At 55.1% G+C, this 20563-nt stretch overlaps 1 protein-coding gene across 1 annotated transcript in view; it reads right to left on the reverse strand.

Annotated features, from left to right (window-relative positions):
* VSTM2L (V-set and transmembrane domain containing 2 like) overlaps window positions 1-12611 on the reverse strand; it is a 36344-nt gene extending 23733 nt beyond the window's left edge. Inside the window, exon 1 of the mRNA XM_060030808.1 lies at window positions 12362-12611. Coding sequence (XP_059886791.1) covers window positions 12362-12482 — 121 coding nt within the window. The 5' untranslated portion in view covers window positions 12483-12611. The remainder of the gene's footprint in view (window positions 1-12361) is intronic.
* Between the last annotated feature and the right edge of the window lie 7952 nt (window positions 12612-20563).

Consider the following 20563-nt stretch of genomic DNA (forward strand, 5'->3'; position numbering starts at 1 on the left):
TGCGACCACCACCTCTATCTAGTCCCCAAACATTTTCATCTCCCCGAAAGGAAACTCTTTACCCACGAAGCAGTCACTCCCCCTTCCCCCAGCCTCTGGCAACCACCAATCTGCATTGTGTCTCTATAGATTTGCCTGTTCTGGGTATTTCGCATACATGGACTAATAGAATATGTGGTCTTTGGGGACTGGCTTTTTTCACTTAACATAATGTTATCCAGGTTCATCCACATTGTAGCGTATATCAGATGTCACTCCATTTTGTAGAGGTGTTTCTTTTTTTTTTTTTTTTTTTTTTTGCGGTACGCGGGCCTCTCACTGCTGTGGCCTCTCCCGTTGCGGAGCACAGGTTCCAGACGCGCAGGCTCAGCGGCCATGGCTCACGGGCCCAGCCGCTCCGCGGCATGTGGGATCTTCCCGGACCGGGGCACGAACCCGTGTCCCCTGCATCGGCAGGCGGACTCTCAACCACTGCGCCACCAGGGAAGCCCTGTAGAGGTGTTTCTTTAATAAAATATCTCACTGAATCCCCAATACGACCTGGGAAGTAACCACTATCACCCTCGTCTTCTTACAGATGAGAAAACTGAGGCACAGAGAAGGTGGGGACTTGCCCAGGTCCCCTGCCAGGCAGCCCCAACACAGCCAGGTGGGCAGTGCTGGCACCTAAGGCCACGGGCAGAGTGCCTCCCAAGGCCACCAGCGCACATTGAAGGAGACAGCAGTGGAATTACAAATCTAGGGAGATTTAAGGAGAGTGAAACTATTCTGGCACTTGCAGGATTGCGGGAGTTGAGCAGGTTTCCCCAGTGGAATTCCTGCCGCCTCTTCCCACACATCTGGGCCACAGGGGATGAAAGGGTTTGGGAGGGAGAAAGGCAAGTGTGGGACTGTGCAGGGAGGCGGGGACAGGGTGGGGCAGCCAGGGACGGGAGAATGCAAGTAGGCATCCTGATGTCTGTGCAGGTACCATTTCTTTTCATCCTCACCTGTACATCCTGTGAAGCCAGTGGGGTAAGCCCACTGCACCGATGGCTAGTGAGGCTCTGAGAGGTTGAGTGGGGGCCAGAACTTGAGCCCAACAGTGTCTGATCTCAAAGCCCAGGCGTGTACCCATCCCTAATGCCTGTCACAGGCAGAGAGGGGGCAAATGGAGGAAGCACAGGGAGATTGCATCAGCCATAGTATGAGTGGTTACCCCAGAACCCCAGAAAGGAGCATCCCCAGATCCACTGAGAAGAGGAGAGAAAAGCAAGCAATGTCTGGAGGCACTGAGTGTGGAGCCAGGGAGGCCAGGGCCATGCAGAACAGAGCAGAAGGGGAGAGGCAGAGACAAGGGCATCTGAAAGCCAGGTGCAGAGACCAAGCGGAGAGGTGAAACCGAGGCAGCCCCCAGGGGTGCTTCCCCCAGAGCAGAGCTTCTCAGGGTGCCCAGCAGGCGGGGCAGAGGGCAGAGCGGCCATGCTGCCCCTCCTCCACACCCTCCCCGCCAGGGCCTGGCCTGGGTTACACCTGGCCCCGCTTGGGACCTCGTTCCTGCCCCCGTCCCAGCCCCTCCTACTCCTGTCCAACTGTGTTTGAGAAATCCAAGAATGCAGCTGTAAACATGTGGGCTCTGGAGTCACGCTGACCTGGCTTTGAACCCCGACTGCACTTCCTCGAGGTAGGCAAATCTCTGAGCACCAGCTTCCTCATCTGTAGAATGGGCATTGTGGGCACTCAACAGGGTCATACACACCATGGAGTATTATCATGACGGCAATGACCAGGCTGCTATTCCTCTCTCAGGCGGTCTTGGTCCACCTCCTGCCTCCCCAAGGCTCCCACCTCCCTTTTCCTCACCTAGAAGACTAGCCTGACCTGGCCTTTTAAACACAAGGACTATTCTAGAACCAAACAAGCCCTAGTTGAAGGGGTTCTGCCCTACCCCAGGGCCTTTGAACTTACTGTTCCCTCTGCCTGGAAGGGGACTTGACAGAAAGCAGCAGAGCTGGGATGGGGCTTGGGGCACCCAGCACCTAGCTGGAGTTCAGTGACCGCTGCTGGGGGTCTCTGGGGGGCATAAGGAGACCAGCTGGTGAGTCTCAGGGCCCCTGCCCCCCCAGGCCCTCCTGTCAGCTGTCAGCCAGCCTGCCCTCCCCCTCCCTCTCCTCTGCCTGCCCGAGACCATTAGTGTGGCTTTGTTTTGAGCGCTATTTCCACTACCATGTGCTCTGGCTGCCGGGCCTCCATTAGGGACCCTTTCCTGGGGCCGCTGACAGGCAGCCAACAGCTCCCCAGCGAGCCAGCCGTAATTGCTGCCGCCTTGAAGGTCGGAAACGATTTTTTTAAAACCTCACAAAGCAAAACAGACACCCTGCCGTCTGCTCTCGCCTTCCCCGCCCTCAGCCGGGAACCAAGCCCGAGGTTTCCAAGAAAGGGGGGTTCAGTTAAGACCCCCCCAACCCCAGAGACACCCTTAACATGCCAGGCTGGGGGAAAACAAAGTTTGGGCTCTGCTCCCTGGCTTTGAACTAGGTGGGGGGCCCCAGACACCTCCCTAAGCCCCAGTTTCCTCCTGGTCAAGATGGGCATGTTGATGGGTGCCTGGGGTGCCTGCTGGGGTGACCATGACGAGCTTCTGACAGGAGGTCGCGGGCCTCTCTGAGGACGTACAGAAAGCAGAGAACCAGAATGCAGGAGAGGCAGGAAGAGAGCTGCCAAGGGGAGAAAATGGTTCGGGAGCAGGCTCTGAGGAGGGAGGAACTCGGGTGTTCAAGAAAGGAAGCGAGTGTGCCTTCACACACACACACACACACACACACACACACACACACACACGCGCGCGCGCACACGGGCTTCCATCTCCTTTCGAGCCCACGTTCCCATCATTCCCTGGACACCTGGACCAGCCCCATCATCCTATGAGCCCAGAAACTCAGCCCCCCAGCCCCCGGCAAAGAGCCTCTCCTCCTCCGCGAGCCCCTCCAGCCTCCAAGGCCTGTTTGAGCCCCCATTTCAACTCACAGGGCCATCCCCACCCAAACGCCAGCCACGCTCTGTGCCTTCCCCACTCAGAAACCCTCCAGGGCTGCCCCTGCCCCGGGAATCAAAACCAAGCTTCCCAGCCTGTTCTCAGTACCTCCAGCTGCAGCCTGCTTTTCCGGATATGCACACACGACTCTCCACATGAAGCCCCTCCCAGACGCAGGCAGCCAGGCAAGGCTCCCTACTGACCACCAGTCTCCTCTCAGCCCTGATGGTCCCTGGATACAGGCAGAAAAGGAGTCTGCCTCCCCCAGGAAGTCGTCCCTGACTGCACCAGGACACAGCAACCACTCTCGCTGGAAACCTCCAGAGACCTCCCTCCAATGGCTCACCTGCCCTGTTTCCTGGGCTCCCACCTCTGGCTGACTGTCCTCCATTATCTCTCCCAGTACTCACCCCCTGAAGACACTCACCAAGGACTTGCCAGGAAAGTGAATGAAGCTTCTTCCGGGTCACGAGAGAGCACTGTGTGGGGGAGTGGGGGGCAGGACGCCAGAGCCTGGCTCTGCTGCACACCGGCCCTGTGTCCTAGGGCCAGCCCTGGCTCCTGTCTGGACCTCAGTTACCTCCCCAGTGAAATGAAGGCTTCCCTGGAGGACCACAGGTGGGCTCTGGGGGCCTCAACAAACCCTCTGATGCTGGACAAAACCATGTGGCATTTTTCTGAGGAAACAATCCAGTTTTCATCAACATTCCAGCTCTCAGGAGGATCACGACCTCCAAAAAAATTAGGAACCACTGGTCTAGACAATGTCCAGCGTCCCTTGTAGCTTCCCCACGCGGTCATTCACTCATTTGTTCGCTTCATTCATTCAACCAACATTTCTTGGGTGCCTGCTCGGTGTGGGTGTCATGCAGAGTCTGTGTATGTGTAATCCTGAGACGCCCCCTGAAGAGAGGAGCGTACGTGTGTGTGTGTGTGTGTGTGTGTGTGTGTCTACAGAGAGAGAGGGAAAGGGAGGACCAAGGTGGGAGAGATGAGAAGAGGGAGGGAGAGGGATAGAGCAGACACAGGGAAAGGGACAAAGAAAGATGGAGAGAGACTGAACAACAGAGATAGAGATCGAAAGAGAGAGAAAGAGAGAGAAACCCACGGAGAGAGAGCTGGAGGAAGAGGGGAAGGCGAGCATGTGCCACCGATGGGCAATGCCAGCCCCCCTAATTGATGGCTCTGAGCGAGGCCCCCCTCCCGGCTCCAGCTCTAACCTTCCAGATGCTCCCAGAGCCTCCACGCCTCGCATCCCAAGGGCACCAGCTTGGAGGGGGAGGCTGGTACTGACGCAAAGGCAGAGGGCACCCGCCTGGCCCCTTAGGCCAGCCCGCTAAAGGACCTCCCAGGCCCCTTCCCCCACTGCCACAGCTCCTCCAACTGCACGTGAGCAAATACCCTACCCGAACATTCACTCCAGACTCGGGCTCAGACAAAAACAGCAGCCCCCAGTAGAACACTCGGGCAGGCGCGCCCACACCCCCGCTGCTCCCCACTGACGATGCTGGACTTGGATCCAGGAGCTTGGACTCTCAGCCCTGGGCTCTTTCATCCAGACCCAGGCCTTCTCAGCATTCTGGCATCACGGACCCTGAGAGAATCTGACGCATCCAGGGCGCCGCTGTGGAACAAAGCACCTGCCCACAAGCCCATGCGGTTTGGCAGCCGGGAAAGGACAGATGAGCGGGTGAAGAGCCACAAGCTGGGCTCAGGCCTGGCTCTGCCATCCCACATCTGTGTGTCCTCAGGCAAATCGCATCACCCCCCAAGCCTCAACGTCCTCATCTGTAAAATGGGAGCGCCCTCCTCACAGGCCGGGTGAGGATTAGACGAGAGGAGGAGGGGAAGTGGCAGGCACAGAGAAAATCCCCCATGAGTGCTGGCTGGTGTTTTGGTTCATAGCCCGCAAGGCCACTGAGAGCTAAGCACCATGTGCTGGACGGAATCCCACGCCACCGTCGGCTCCATCCTCACCTGTTGATTGGAGGACAAAGAATAGCGCTTGGGAGGATACAGATGGAGGTATTCTAGATGCTTAGAGCTTAGGAGAACTCGGCACTGTTCAGGTGGGGAAACTGAGAGGGGCAGGGACGTGCCAAGCCACCCAGAAGGTGGAGACAGTGGGAGGGTGGATAAAAACCCAGGTCCCATTCCCCGCCCCAATTCTGGCACTTTAACTGGGGGCTGAAATGACAAAGGAGTCGCTATCCCCACCCCTCAACATGGGGAGCAGCGAAGGCCCCACTCCCACCACGTCCGTTCCCTGTGTGGGACCAGGCATCCCCGGAGTCCAGAGCTCCGCCCACCTAAACCCTTGTCCCAGCCCCACCACTAAACTGCTGGGTAAAACATCCTTATTAACCGCCCACTGTATTCTGCCTTCTCTGCCCACTTCACCAGTCTTTGCTCCTTTGGGAAAGAAGGCAGGAATCCCCCCGTGACATCCCCAGCTAATGACTGGTCCAGCTTACATACCTTCTGTGATGGGGAGCTCACCACTGGGTACCTTAACTGCTCCAGGAGTGAGCGCCCTTCTCCAGGCTGAACATCATCCCTGCTTCTTAACTCATCACAATTTATACTTATATCTATCTTATAAGTTTAGTTGTCTGAGCAAGAGCCTTAACTGTCTTCTTCACTGATATGTCCCCAGTGGCTAAAAGAGCCTGGTCCATGGCAGGTTCTCAACTGATATTCGTTGAAGGAATGAAGGAAGGAAGGAATGATCAAGCTTCCAATAAATGGCAGCAGCCCCTGTGAGGCCAGCAGTTCCCAGTATGAGGAGTACGGAGTATGAGATGGGAGGGGCTGGCCTGTAGGCCAGCAGCCCCCAAGTCCAGTCATCCCCGCACACAGATGGGCCTGGGTACCACCCGTACTAGTATGTCGTTTGTGTTTTTCTATAAACTAACCCACTATGTGTTTGTTTTTTTTTGTGGTATGCGGACCTCTCACCGTCGTGGCCTCTCCCGTTGCAAAGCACAGGCTCCGGACGCGCAGGCTCGGCGGCCATGGCTCACGGGCCCAGCCGCTCCACGGCATGTGGGATCTTCCCGGACCGGGGCACGAACCCGTGTCCCCTGCATCGGCAGGCGGACTCCCAACCGCTGCGCCACCAGGGAAGCCCTGGGGGCTTCTTAAAGAAGGGTTTCAACTCGGTATGGTGGAGCTGAGTCCTCTGCTGGCTTCAAGAAAGGGGAGGGGACACAGCGGTGGGCAGGGGGACCCGGAGGAGGAGCAGCCCCTCTGCCCCCCCATCCCCACTTCCCTTCTCCACAGCAGCACGTACCAGAGGGATCCCGGGGTCACCAGCTGGGAAAGGAGCGGATCTATTCCCCCAGTGAGACCACTGCCCCTTTTCCTGTTGGAAGAATCTCACTGGGGTCTGGGAGAAGAAGATACATCCTGGGACCCCATTACCCTCAAGGCTGCAGCATCTCATATGCACCCCAAGGGACTGAGTCTGAGTCCACCCACTGCAAGATGAAATCAGCCTTACCCACCCCAGATGTGCTTGTGGTCAGTAAGGATGAGGAGGGGTTCCAGTTTTGTGATTTTTCTACTAATAACATGGCTTTCTAATGAAATTAAAATTACGTGAATGTTTAAAACAATACTGACTTGGAATGAGCAAAAGTTGAAGAACTTCAGACCTTAGACCTCTGCCTTATCCTCCCTGCCACCCATTCAGTCATTCCCTGCCACCTCCCTAGGCTGGGCATTGTGGAGGGTACCAGGACACAAGGGAATCTGACCTGTACCCCCGGTCATTACAATGGGAGTGGTGAGAGTGGCCGGATGCTGGCCACTGTATAGCCAGCTGGCCCCAAATCCCCTTCGGGGCCGAGAGACTCTTCCCACGACCCCCTCAACAGCCGGTTCAGTCCCTGAAGTCCAAGGTCATGGCCAAGCACCAGGAGGTGGGGTTGCTTCATGTCCCCTTTCCCCTCTTTCTGACACCTGCCCCTCACGTGGGTGCCAGCATCACTGTTCACACCACGTACTTCCTCTCCTTACGCATATGATTTTCTCAACCTCCAACAGAAGCTGGAAAGTCACTGAGGCAGGGTCCTGGTCTGGAGGTTGCCATGTCCTCTGCTGCACAGCTGGGGCATGGAATGTGGAGGTCACCATGCTCACTCCTTCCACCACAGGAAGTCTCGTGACCTTGGGCCTCTCCCTCGTCCTCTCTGGGACACAACAGCACTGTGAGCGTGGGCCCTGGAGCCACATTCCGGGCTCCGCTCTGGGCTCCAACACTTGCTAGGTGCGTGACCTTGGGCAAGCCTTTAACCTCACCACGTCTCAGTTTCCTCATGAAAACATCGGGCCAGGGAAAGTCCCCTCCCCTTAGGGTTCTTACGAGGATCAAATGAGACAATGCCATTTACGGCCCTGGCATGACAATAAACATTTGCTTGCGTATAATTTTCACTCTCTTTGTATCGAGTTGGGTCAGGTGATCCCAAAAGCCAAGCACTAACCTCCCATGCAATCTGGGCACACGCTCTCTTGCCCGTGGCCTTGGTCTTCCCCTCTGTTAGATGGGTAGAAGGAGATGGTCCCAGAGGTCCTGCTGGCTTGGCCTGAGCCTTAGTGATTCATTCCAAGCGCTCTATCTTCTGCCTCGGTGGCTGGTGGGTGGGAAGGGACCACTCTCCTGGCACCCCCGATCCTGCCCACTTGTTTGTCAACAGGAGACTTTCCCCAACACCCCTGCTGTCAGGGTGGCAGCGAGCCAAATTCCCCCGTCCTGCCGGCTGCCTGTGGCTCCCCTTACTTGGGGAAAAGGCTGAGGGAGCCGCCGATAGGCAAAGTGTCAAAAGCAATTGGTGTGAAGGACTTGGGGAAAACCGCTTGCGAGGGTCAATTCCCTCCCGGAGGCCGGGAAACCCTCAGCCCAAGGCGGAGTGTTTACGGGCGTAATTGATAGAATAATCACCAACACCGGCGACAACGGCGAACACATTTTTAACATCATAACCTTCAGAAGACAGCACTCAGTTTTCTCCATCTCCCAGCCACCAAACTAGCCAGCTTACTGATGGGGAGATACCTATAGTTCGTTGAGGAATGCGAGAAAGCCAGAGTCATTTTTCAGTGCACAGGCTGTTTGCCAAATGGCCCGGCGGCCCCCGCCCCCTCCCCCAGCGCCCCGCTGCTCCCTCCTGGCAACAGAGAAAACCTCAGGACAGTGAATCACTCAATGGACAAAGCGCCAGGCCAAACCAGGATCTTTGTCTGCTGCAGGGTGTATTAATAATTGAAGGTGCTGGCTTAGGGGGTGTGTGTGTGTGTGTGTCTGTGTGTGTGTGTGTGTGTGTGTGTCTGTGTGTGTGTGTCTGTGTGTGTGTGTCTGTGTGTGTCAGGGCAGGGGCAGGAGGATGCATGTTTGCTGCAGTGTAAGGCTTCCTGGGGCTCCTCTGAGGGTCCACATACCTGCTCCAGCCTGGACTTCTTCCTCCCTTGCAAAACCAGACCAATCCAGCAGCCCCTGGCACCAGACAATTTCCCATCCCTACATGTCTCATCAGGTTTGAGTGAATACTTAAGGCAGTGGCTCCCAGACTCCAGGCTGCTTGGTAATCATCTCGGGAGCTTATTAAAATGCAAATTCCAGGGTCCCATCAACAATCATTTTGGCCAATGGGTCTGGGGAGGACCCCAGGATCTGCATTTTAACAAACTCCCTGGGTGATTGCAATGCAAGAGGTGCACAGAGATCTTCATAAAGATCCTGCCTTCCGGGGACTTCCCTGGCAGTCCAGTGGTTAAGACTCGGAGCTTCCACCACAGGGGAGCATGGGTTTGATCCCTGGTCTGGGGAAAGTAAGACCCCACATGCCGTGCAATGTGGCCAGAAAAAAAGAAGACAAGATCCTGCCTGCCGTGGACAAGATCTAGAGAGTCCTGGAGAAGGCGGCTAATCCAGCTTCCTGCTTCTAACTTGCATGTGGCCTCAGCAAGATCCCATCGCCTTTCTGAGCTACTGGCTCCTCCTGGTGGAACCCACTGCCTTACCAGTTCTCTGGGGAAGTGGAAGGGAGTCCCTTGGGCAGAGCTGGGCAGAGGAAGGAGACCCATCACACAACTGGCCAAGCCTGCCTCAAGGCTGTCCCGGAGGAGGCAGGCCCAGAGCAGAACTGCCAGACACACCTTCAGTGTAGGCACAGCTCCCCAGCTCTCTGTGCAGACTCAGTGACCTTGGGCAAGTCACTGGCCCTCTCTAACCTGTTTCCTCATATGTCCAGCACCAGCCTTGCACGAATAATGTCAGCCTTAGTGAGTTAACGCTGGCAAGGGGTTTGGTAGCACCCGGCACACAGTAGGCAGTTCATAAATGTCAGCTCCCTTTCCTCCCACCCGCTGTGCTCATGGCAATGAGCTAACCCTGTCTGATGAGGAAAATTCAAAGTAGCTGCCATTAATTGAATACCTACTGGGCATAGACACTGACCACCCCCACCCCCACCCCCGCTTCCCACTTCCCTGAGGGCTCCCTAAGAGGCAGGTACCACTCACTCCCCATTCACTCCTCATGCCTTTAAAAAGCCCTCTGCGAAGCGGACTGAGTGGAGGTAGCAGGGAGAGGGGAAGCGAGATAGATGTCCTTGCGGACCCATCTGACCCCGGACTTTCCCTGTGACAAGCCCCGGGGCAAGCAGGCGGAAGGCGTTAGCCTGGCGGCTGGGCTGGGACCGAGCTGGAGAGGCGAGCAGCTACCAGGCGGCTGGGGTCAATGGACTCCTCCCCGGGACCCCCGCTGCCAGCCTCCTACCCCTACCCGAGACGCAGAGACACCTGCCTAACCCAGCCACGTTTCCTGAATCAGCTGAGGACACGCGGAGCCCAGGAATAATGAAATGATCAGGCTCCAATCTGCTAAACAGCAATTTCTGGGCTTTTTCGGCACACGTAGCTTTTATTAAATTGGTATTCTCCTTCTGAACGCAAACGGCTATTAGACATGACCCACTTCTCCGCCGTGTCTCACTATCATTAATAACAGTTTCTTTTTGTGATTAAGTGAGTGGCTCCAAACCCTTCCCGTGGTTTCGGGCGTTTGGCAAAGGGGCAGCACGGGGGCTCCTCGGCATCTACTACTTGGTGACTTTGAACCTGGCAGTGTTGGGAGATGGCAGTCTGGCCCCTGCAGAGCAGCCTGGCCTCCTCGCTTCTTGGGGGACAGAACGAGCCCTAGAGGGGTGACTCGCTGGCCCAGAACTGCATGGCGGGTCACTAAGAGAAGCCAGGTTCCCCCGCAGCCAGTGCTGTGTCCTTGACATCCAACCCCTCCTCTGGGCCTCCGCTGGCCCTCCCCAGGGTTCAGCAGGGACGTTACAGCTAGTGGGGCAGAGCTGTGCCCTAAGCACGCCTGGCACCAGGGGGCAGGCAGAGACTGCCACACAAAGGGCAAACCCTGCTTTCCTATGGGGGGGTCACCTTGGGGCCTCAGGAATGACAGAGTGGCACCCAGATCCTAGGGGTCTGGTGATCCAGGGACAGGATGATGGTAAACCTCAGAGCCCCAGTCCTTGTATGTCTCGGGACCGCAAACTCAGGAAAGCCCTTCCGTGGAAAACCCTCCTAGTGTAAGTTCCAACTGTGCCAAGGAACTGAGCGAACTGAGCGGAGCCAGAAGGGGAGCGGAAGGAGGAATTCCCAGTCTCCCTTGAATGGGAGGGAATCTGACAGGGAGATGAATGTCCTGGAAAAAGCAGTGTCTTTGCCCAACAGACCCTGGGGCCAGTCTCAGCTCAACCACTCACTCACTGTGTGACCTTGGGCGAGTCCCTTTACCTCTCTGAGCCTTGATTTTTCCATCTGTAAACTAAGGATCAAAATAAGCCTTCCCCTATTTACCACCACTGCAGCCAGGTCAGTAGAAATTAGATGAAGGATAAGAAGGGTACGTAAATGGTACACAGAGCGGTTTCTATTTAACATGGTAAGGAGGAAGGGTGCAGGGAGTCATGGTTCCCAAAAGCAGAGTCCCTGAGAAGGGCTTTGGAAGCGCCCCCTACTTTCCAAAGCAATTCCACTCATGCATCATGCCCCAGCAGCCTTCTCTGATTACCTACTACCACGGCCCTCACTCTTTTCCATCAGAATAAATCACCCAGTTCTCTGCCATTTGTGCAAACCTCTCCCCAGCCCTGGGCATACAGTGCCCAACATTGGTGCTGCAGCCTCTCCTACCAGATTGGAAGCCTTTGCAGGGAAGAGATGGATGGACAAAGCGTCTCCATTTTCATCTATGCCCTGGTCCCCATACCGGAAGGAGCCTGGCTCATGGGGGCAAGGGGCGCCCCCAGAGCTGCCAGCTTCAGACAATCCAACTCTACTGCCAACTTGGGCTCCTCCGGGGCTAGAAGGAGCTTCTGACACTCAGGCAACCAGTGCTGGGAATGTTCTCTTGCTCCCTGGCTCTCACAGTGGCTGAGTTGAGATTTCCCACTTTTCAGTCCTCTAGGGTCAAAGATGAGGACGGGTGGGTACCCTATTGAGGGATGGCAGGGGCTTCCTGTCCCCCCGCCTCCCCAGGGGCAGACAAAAGCTCCTGGCTTCCCTCTTCCCCTTCCATGCCTCTGGCTGGAAGCAACAATGCCAACTATTCCAATGTCTTCGAGGGGCTCCCACCAAGCCTTCGTCCCCAAGATGCCACCCACCTGACAGGGGTGGCTGCAGCCCAGGCTACCAGTTCTCAAGTGGTGGGGTCTTCTGTCCCCCAGGACCTTTCCAGTGGGGGAGGTGTGGAGAGGGAAGGGACAAGGACAGCTGTGGGGTTAAACCCACAAAGGGGAAAGGCAGATGGGCGGAGAGTGGTGGGTGAGCAGAGTGTGTTCACAAAGTGTTTGTATATGCCAGTGTGTCTGCAGGCAGGCGGGCAGGCAGGAGTTGTGCGCTTGGGTGCCAGCTGGCAGGGTCTGAGTGCTCCAGCCCTAGTGCCTGCTGTGTGTGTAGTGAGCATATGAGTGAGAAGGGGGATCTGAGATGGTGTCTGGAGATGTGTGAGGGAAGGAGTTGTGAGTGTGAGAAAGCAGTGAGTGTGGCTGTGTGTCCATGGCTGTGAATATGTGTGTGGTCATGGAGGTGTGTGTATCGCAGGGAGTTGGGGGGGGTGGGGGGGTTGGAGAGAGCCCTCCGCGAGAGGGGCATAGGGGGTGCCCCCTCCTCCGCAGGGGTGGCCAGGGAGCCAGGGCCGGTCCATAGACCCGGCAGGAGGCGCCCCGGGACTCCCGCCACCGGCAGCACGGGTTCGAGCCCGGGGACGGCCAAGTTGGAGACGCGCGGCCCAGGGTGGGGTTTGGCGTGGAAGTCCGCGAGGGCGGCGACCCAACTCACCGTGGCCGGAGATGTGGTTGTCCCAGGGCGCGTGGCCGGCGGGCCGCGTGGCGCCGCCGAGTTGCAGGAAAAGTGCCAGGTAGTGGAGGGCGCCCAGCGCCACGCCGAGCAGGGCCCCCATGGTGCGCGCTCGGGCCGGGGGCGCCGCCGCCTCACATCGGGGCTCAGGAGACCGCAGACACCACGCCCGCCGTCCCCTGCCCGGTGCGGCCTGGTTGCCCCGCTGCGGCTGCTGCCCCTCGCCCGCTGAACCCGGTCTGGCCCCGGCTCCAGTCCTCGGCCGGCTCCGGCCCAGCCCCGGCTGCGGTTGGCAAGCGCACGCCCTGCCGGCCGTCTCCGACTGCGGGACTCTTCCCTTCCGCGGAAGGCCACTCCGCTCGGTGCCGCTGCCGCCGCACCCCCTCCCTCCCACTCCCTCCCGCCCGCCCAGAGGAGGCGGCGGCGGAGGGATCTGTCGCTTGATTTATCATCAAAGTTTTGCCCAGGCTGGGATTTTTAAAGCGGTACCCGCAACTTCCCCGGCTGGAGAGAGCAGGCGGGGGCGAGATGGGGTGGAGGAAGCCACCCCAGGGACCCGGTTCCTGCAAAGCATAACACCGCTGGCTTCAGAAACAGAAATACTCTCCATCGGGAAAAGGGGAAAAACCAGTCGACCAGCCGCCAGGCCCAGCGCGCTCAGGAGGGTCTCCTCAACTTTGCTAGCAGGGCGGTGCCAGGGTCAGGGAGGCACGTGGGGGTGGGGTGGAGGTGAGGTTGAGGTAGGATGGGAACCTGGGCTGAGGCACAGGAGACCTGGTTAGACCTGGTTAGACCTGCCTGCCTTTGGCTCCCAGTGTGATCGTGTCCGGGTGTCTACCCCTGTCTGAGCTTCAAGGTCTTCAACTGAGAAGTGGGAATAATAGCTGCCTTCAGGGATCCTGGTGAGGATTTACAAAATCATGTGTGTAAAGCGCTAAGCATAATGCCGCCTTCGTGGTAGGAGCTCAATAGTTATTACTGTTGTTGTTCCCCTCTCTGGGACTCAGTTTTCGCGTCTGTAATAGTGGGCGTAAGGCAGGCTAGTTGCTGGGTCTTCTTCTAGCTTAGAGATGCTGGGCCCTGCACAGTGGATTGGATCGCCCCCTTCTGGACTGTAGGGCTCCCTTCCTCGGACAGGTGGGCATAGTGGAATGTTGGGCGGGTGGTGAGGGGGAAGGAGGTGGTAGTGAATGAAGCCATTTTCATTCCCAAGAGCAGGAATGCAACGAGATACTCCGATTCCTTCTCCTTATTATGCAACGAGATACTCCAATTCCTTCTCCAACTGCTTAACTGGGGCAGCTGGGACAGACCTTCAGTACAGACACAAGGCGGACCTACTGTGGCCCCATTTAAAAGAAGATTAAGCACATTAAATCAGAGAAGTAGCTTATCTGAGGCCCCACAGCGAGTCTGGGGCTAAGTCCCTGATTCCCGGACAGGGTCCCTCCTGCTCTCATCCCTTGTGCTTTGCCAGGCATCATTCCCGACGGCCGTGTCCGCCGCTGTTTCAGCACCACGGAGGAGGACAGCGTTAACCCCGACACCCATTTTTTTTTTTTTTTTGATAAATTTATTTATTTGTTTTTGGCTGTGTTGGGTCTTCGTTGCTGCACACAGGCTTTCTCTAGTTGTGGTGAGCGGGGTCTACTCTTTGTTGCGGTGCGCGGGTTTCTCATTGCGGTGGCTTCTCCTGTGGAGCACGGGCGTCAGGCGCGTGGGCTTCAGTAGCTGGGGCCCGCGGGCTCAGTAGTTGTGGCTTACGGGCTCTAGGGCACAGGCTCAGTAGTTGTGGTGCACGGGATTAGTTGCTCCGCGGCATGTGGGATCTTCCCGGACCAGGGGTCGAACCCGTGTCCCCTGCATTGGCAGGCGGATTCTCAACCACTGTGCCACAAGGGAAGCCCCACGGACACCCATCTTTTCAAGCTCACCGACCGCACCTCCGCGGGCTCCACGGGTTCAGCACCAAGGACTGACCTTCTGATTTCCTCCCTCGCCCCCGCCGAATGGGAGTCAGCGCCTGAGACGGCCCACATCCGTCTCCAGACCACACATAGGTGGATCCCGCATTGTGGACAGCACCCCAACTTTGAGAATGAAGTTAGAGCCCGAAGGACAGCTTCTCCCTCCACCCCTCCACCCCTGTCTTTACTCCGTCATGCACACCCCTTTACAACAGTATGGCGGGCAGCACACCAGTTGGGGCCTGTGGTCACCAGCAACAATACAGTTTATTCGAAACTATGCTCAGCACCCTGAAGTGTCGCGCACTTACAAATACTGTTTCTGCACAACTGACAGCCCTCACAGGACCGGTGGCGCGGCACTGCTTTCAGCACCGCAGAAGGACAAAACCCCGTCCTAGCTCATTCCCGCCCATATTATCTGGAAGAAGTGGCCTTTTATTTATTTATTTATTGCCCGATTAATTTACTTCTCACTTCCTTCCCACTCAGAGGTGGTATTTAGGCTATCCTGGGTTGACCAGCTGTCTTGGGTACGAAAGTATTTCCTCATTCATTAATTCGATTGACTCTCACTCCCAGTGAAATGGGCTTCATTGCCCCCACTATAAAGATGGAGAAACTGAGAATCTTCAAGAACACATAGCAGGGACGTCCCTGGTGGTCTAGTGGTAAAGAATCTGCCTTACAATTCAGGGAACGCGGGTTTGATCCCTGGTCAGGGAACTAAGATCCCACATGCAGCAGGGCAACTAAGGCCACCTGCCACAACTACTGAGCTCGCCTGCCTCAACTAGAACCCGCGCCACAAACTACAGAGCCCACGCACTCTGGAACCCACGTGCCACAGCTACAGAGCGCATGCGCCCTGGAGCCTGCGCACAACCAGAGAGAGAAAACCCGCATGCCACAACAAGAGAGAAGCCTGCACGCCACAACCAAAGATCCCGCATGCCTCAACGAAGGTCCCATGTGCTGCAGCTAAGACCCGACACAGCCAAAAATTTTAAAAATAAATAAATCTTAAAAAAAAATTGATCACATAACAGCACCAAGAGTGGAACCCAGGATTCTTTCAATCCCAGGCTGAAGCCTCTCCAGGAGAATGTAATGGCAGAAATGGGGCCCAAACCCAGGGCTTTCTCCTCTTAAACCTCAGATTGGAGGGAAGGGGGCAGAGGCAAGGGGACAGGGAGAGATCGGAGACTAGAAGAGACAGGAGAAAACAAGAGACTCTGTTTGCGGGCTGCAGAGGAACAAGGTCAGGGTGGGACAGCAGCTCTGCCACTAACCCACTGACTGACCTTGAGGAATCCTTTTTTCTTATAGTCTGGGACAGGGTTAAACCCTGTAACCTCTGAGGTTCCTTCAAGGACAGACCTCCAGGGATTTAATGAGTTTGAAAAGGCTCATGCTGAATAGCTCTGCTCAAAACCCTCTAATGGCCTTGTTTATCGCAGAAATCTTGACGTCTCTGGTTTGCATTCAAGGTCCCAGCCTCACCTCCTGCACATGCCAGACATCATTCGCCCCATGTCCTCTCCCTGAACATGCCCTAGCTTCATCCCGTCCTTACCCTTCCCAGTGCTTCCCCCTCCAGATGCATGCCTTCCCCTCTGTCTAGCTGAGTCTTCCATTGGCCAAGGTCCAGTCTGCATCCCCCACAGGAAGAAATGCCTGCTGCCTTCTCCCGATCTCTGAGCCTCTGTTGGCCCATTACTGTCTACCCAGCGCTGTGCTAAGAACTTTACTTATCCCACTTAATCCTCAGAACTACCAAGCCGTATAGGGTAGAATAGTGTGGTTATAAGTATGGGCTCTCATTTTGAATCCTGCCAACTGCTAGCTGTGTGACCTTAGATAAGTTACTTAACTTTTCTGTGCCTGAGCTTCCTTATCTGTAAACTAAAGATAACACCTCCATCACAAGATTATTATGAGGATTAAATGACTTGCTACATGGAAATCACTTAGAACATTGCCTGGCCATAGTAAGTAGTAATACACAGTAAATACATAGCCATATACATGTTGGCTATTATTATTACTGTTATTATTATTTACAGATAAGTAAACAGATGCTCTGAGAGGTTAAGTATCTTCCCCACTGTCTCACAAGACAGTGGTAGAGCCGTGATATGTTTGACTCCAGAGCCGATGCTCTTGGCATAATACCTAAGCACATCTAGTTCAACCCACCCAGCTGAGGAAACTAAGACCCAGAGAGGATGAGTGAATTCCTCAGTCACAGAGCCAACCATGACAGAACTAGATCCAGGACCTCTGACTCCCAGCTCAGGGCTCTCCCAAAATACCAGACTGTCCCATTTGTATTTCCTACAGCACCTAAAATGTACTTTACAGTTTATGAATCCCATTTACATCCATGTCTTATATAATTCACGCAACAACCCCTGAGGCCGCTATTATTTTTTATTTATTTATTTTATTTATTTATTTTATTTCTGGCTGCTTTGGGTCTTCGTTCCTGTGTGCGTGTTTTCTCTAGTTGCAGCGAGCGGGGGCTACTCTTCTTTGTGGTGCATGGGCCTCTCATTACGGCTTCTCTTGTTGTGGAGCACAGGCTCTAGGTGCTTTGCGGGCTCAGTAGTTGTGGCTTGTGGGCTCTAGAGCACAGGCTCAGTAGTTGTGGTACACGGGCTTAGTTGCTCCACGGCATGTGGAATCTTCCTGGACCGGGGCTTGAACCCGTGTCCCCTGCATTGGCAGGCGGATTCGTAACCACTGAGCCACCAGGGAAGCCCGAGGCCACTATTATTACCTTCCTTCTTTTACACATAGGAAACTGAAGCTCAGAGAGATGAAGTAACCTGTTCAACATGGCACAGGGAAGCAGGGCAAAAGCTGGATGTGAAAGACGAATCCTCAGCCCATATTTCTCCTCTGTGTCATTCTGCCTCTTTTCTGCTTTGCGATCCAAGTGCAAACAGCAGACACTGTGGAAGCTAAGAGCTTAGTGGAGGCACAAGGTAAACGAAAACTATTCCAGGAAATAGTCTCTAGGAATTCACCAGGGCGGATGGCTGCTGTCACTCATTTCACTCCGGGAACGCTCTAGGAGATAGTGAGCTTCCCATCCCTGGAGGCAATTAAACAAGCATCTAGTGATCACGTGGATGCCAAGAGGCAAATATCACTGTTATTTCCATGACCCAAATGAGGCTCAGAAGGTGAACATCATGTTAAGGATTTCAGTCAAGAAAGACGATCTTTTAAAAGTTCCCCTCAAGCAGGGGATCTCGCACTGTCCCCTGCCTCTGACCCAAGCTCCCTGGAGAGTCCCCAGCCTCCCCTTGACCCAGGGAGGCCAGCCTCCCTTTCCTCCTTGAGAGGTGTCACTTGAGCACCATGGCTCTGTCAGTGGTAACAGCCATAAGATTTGTCCTTTTAATCCAGAATCAATAACAAATTTCATTTAAAAATAAATTAAACCAGGCATTGGGAATCACTCACCACGTGGGCCAGGGTGCTATATAGCGTCGTCTAAATGGCCCCCTTCTGCTCATCTATCAATGCCAAGAGGGGGGAAATACCTAAGCTGCCTGATTCATGGAGAAACTACCTGAATGGATCATCTCCTAACAATGAGCAATTGAGCCCCGAGTTGCCCCTTTTAACACACCAATAACATGTGCAGCGCGGCTTCACGAGAGCTTATCGGAGACCCCACGGTCGCTGGCTGGGAGGGAGCCCATTTATACGGGGGAACAATGGCTTCAGTATGTAACCGCCTAATTTCCAGAATGCATTACTGAGCTCAGAGGAGCAATGGAATTCTATTAAACTCTTATCTGTCATGGGAGGGTATGAAACCTGCGGGGAAATCCAGACTTAGCAGAGACATGCCCAGAAAGGACTAGGGCTGACCCTGGGAGGGGGTGAGCAAACCCAGAGGGGAAGAGGGGGCAGGCGGGGCCCTGCATGGGTAAAAATATGTGCGTTAATAGAGCTCTGGTTTCCAGCGATTATGTTTACATCAGCGAATAAAACTTGGCAATAAAACATCGGAGCTGTGTCTCAGACAGCACTTCCTTTAACAGCCTGGTGTATTTCACTCATTATAACAGGAGGCAAGGAGCTTGAGGTGTTCCGATTTCTCCCCCTTTAATTAAATTTCCTAAATTACTGCCCAAAATTTGGATAAAGCAAAAGACTTACAGCTCTCCTAATCGCCATCACGGCTCCCATCCCATCATTGTGGTGGCCCTGACTGTACCAAGATCCAATATTATTAAACTGAAATACTGTGGGCATTGCCTGCCTGGGCTCTGGTTTGTAAAAGGAGATGCAGCCTCAGGAGAAAACTTGGCCCAGGCTCAGAAAAGAGGCCTGGGTTCTGGGACCGACTTTGCTATCATCTTGCTGTGTGACCTTGGGCAAGTTACTTCCCCTCTTTGAGCTCGATGAGTTCCCTTTTTCTGCAAACATTCATCTGGAGGCTTTTAGAGTTGATTGGGGTCTGGGGTACCCTTTTGAATGCACACTGGGGTGCCTTAGGGAGCTTTAAAAAAATAATAATGTTCAGACCACACCCCAGAGATTCTGACCCAACTGCTTTGGGTGAGGCTAGGCCTGGTATCAGGCTTTTTCGAAATTTCCCAGGTGATCCCAGCGCACAGCTGGGGTTGAGCACCACTGGCCTAGACACAGAGTTATGAGATGTTAGTGGACTTCAGACTCTCTGGGGAGGCTGGTTGCGTCTGCAGAGTCCCAGGCCCCACTCCTGGGGGTTCTCTTCCAGTATGGCTGGGGGAGATATCAGGGAATCTGCCGGCTTACCAAGCTCTCAGGTGTACCTCGTGTAGGGATCCAGTGGGCCACAGTGAGGACCCCGACAGGATGGGAGGACAGGGGCTCCTCCTCTTCTGGTCCTTGAATTGGGTCCAGCCAGCCTCTTGGGGCAAGAAGGCCACCTGCCCCAGCTCTCATGTGCAGGGCAGCACAGGGGGCCGAGCTGTGACCCCCTCCCATCCAGGTCTGGGACGCTCTTCTCCTCTGATGACTGATTTCTTTATCCGTTCTCCCACAAGCTGGGCAGGAGCCGTGAGTGCCCTCTACAGTCAGGCCATGTCTCTGTCACATGAGCCTCCAGGTTTCCTTCTGCCCAGGTGGCTCACCCATGATGCAGACCCAGATCCTCCCATCTTCGTGGATTCTGAAACTTCATCTGCACTCTGCCTCCCTCAGAACTCATGGGCCAATTAGGAAGCCCCTAGCTAGGCTGAGGGCCATGCCTGGGCCAGAAGCCAGAGACAGGGGGAGGTCATCCAGGCTGGCCCCTGTCCCTTCTAGGCTGAGTAACCCCGTGAAGACCTGCGGGGCCACTCGGAGGTTTTCTTTCTGGATTGTAGCCTGGGTGGACCACGTAGAGTGAAGACATCATCTAAAACCTAGAATTTAAAATAACTCTGTTTTTTAACAGAGAAGGGTCATCAAGGATCAACCACGGTTGCCCCATTGTATAGATGGGGAAACTGAGGCCCAGAGAGGGGTAGGGATAAGCCTAGGGTCTCACAGGGAGGAAATGACAGAGCCAGGCCAAGGGCCCAGGTCTCCTGACTCCAGCTGGAGTCTTTCCTCCACATGTCATGAGGAGAGCAGACAGAACCCATCATCAACTTTGCAGCCAGGCAGCTACTCCAGAGGCATCCCACTCTGGGGTTTCCCAAAGGGGACACCTCTCTGAGGTCCAGAGAATCCCCCTAGGCCTTGGCTCTCAGGTTTGAACCCAAACCCATAAATTGCACTCTACCAAGGCCTGAAACATGCCCGAGCTGTGTATCTGTGCTGTCCCAGCAAGGGGCCTAATGATAAGCCCATCAAGGGCAATTAACTGCATCCGAAAGACGGGGTTCCTAGGGCCCTTCACCCTGCCAACCGGGTGCTTATTAAACACGACAGGACAGCAGGGTCTCTGCCAATTTCGAGGCTCTGCTTGTGGGAGTGTTTTTAAAATCCTAAAATGACGTTAATGGTGTGGTTAATGCCAGTCTAAATATTCCATGGCTGTGAGTAATTAGCTAGACCAACACTGTCCAGTAGAAATCAAATGAGAGCCTGCATGTGTAATTTAAATTTTTCGGGAATTCCCTGGTGGCCCAGGGGCTAGGATTCCTCGCTTTCACTGCCGAGGGCCCGGTTCAATCCCTGGTTGGGGAACTAAGATTCTGTAAGCCGCGTGGCGCAGCCAAAAACA

Source organism: Delphinus delphis, chromosome 15 (genome assembly GCF_949987515.2).
Source record: "Delphinus delphis chromosome 15, mDelDel1.2, whole genome shotgun sequence".
NCBI lineage: Eukaryota > Metazoa > Chordata > Mammalia > Artiodactyla > Delphinidae > Delphinus > Delphinus delphis.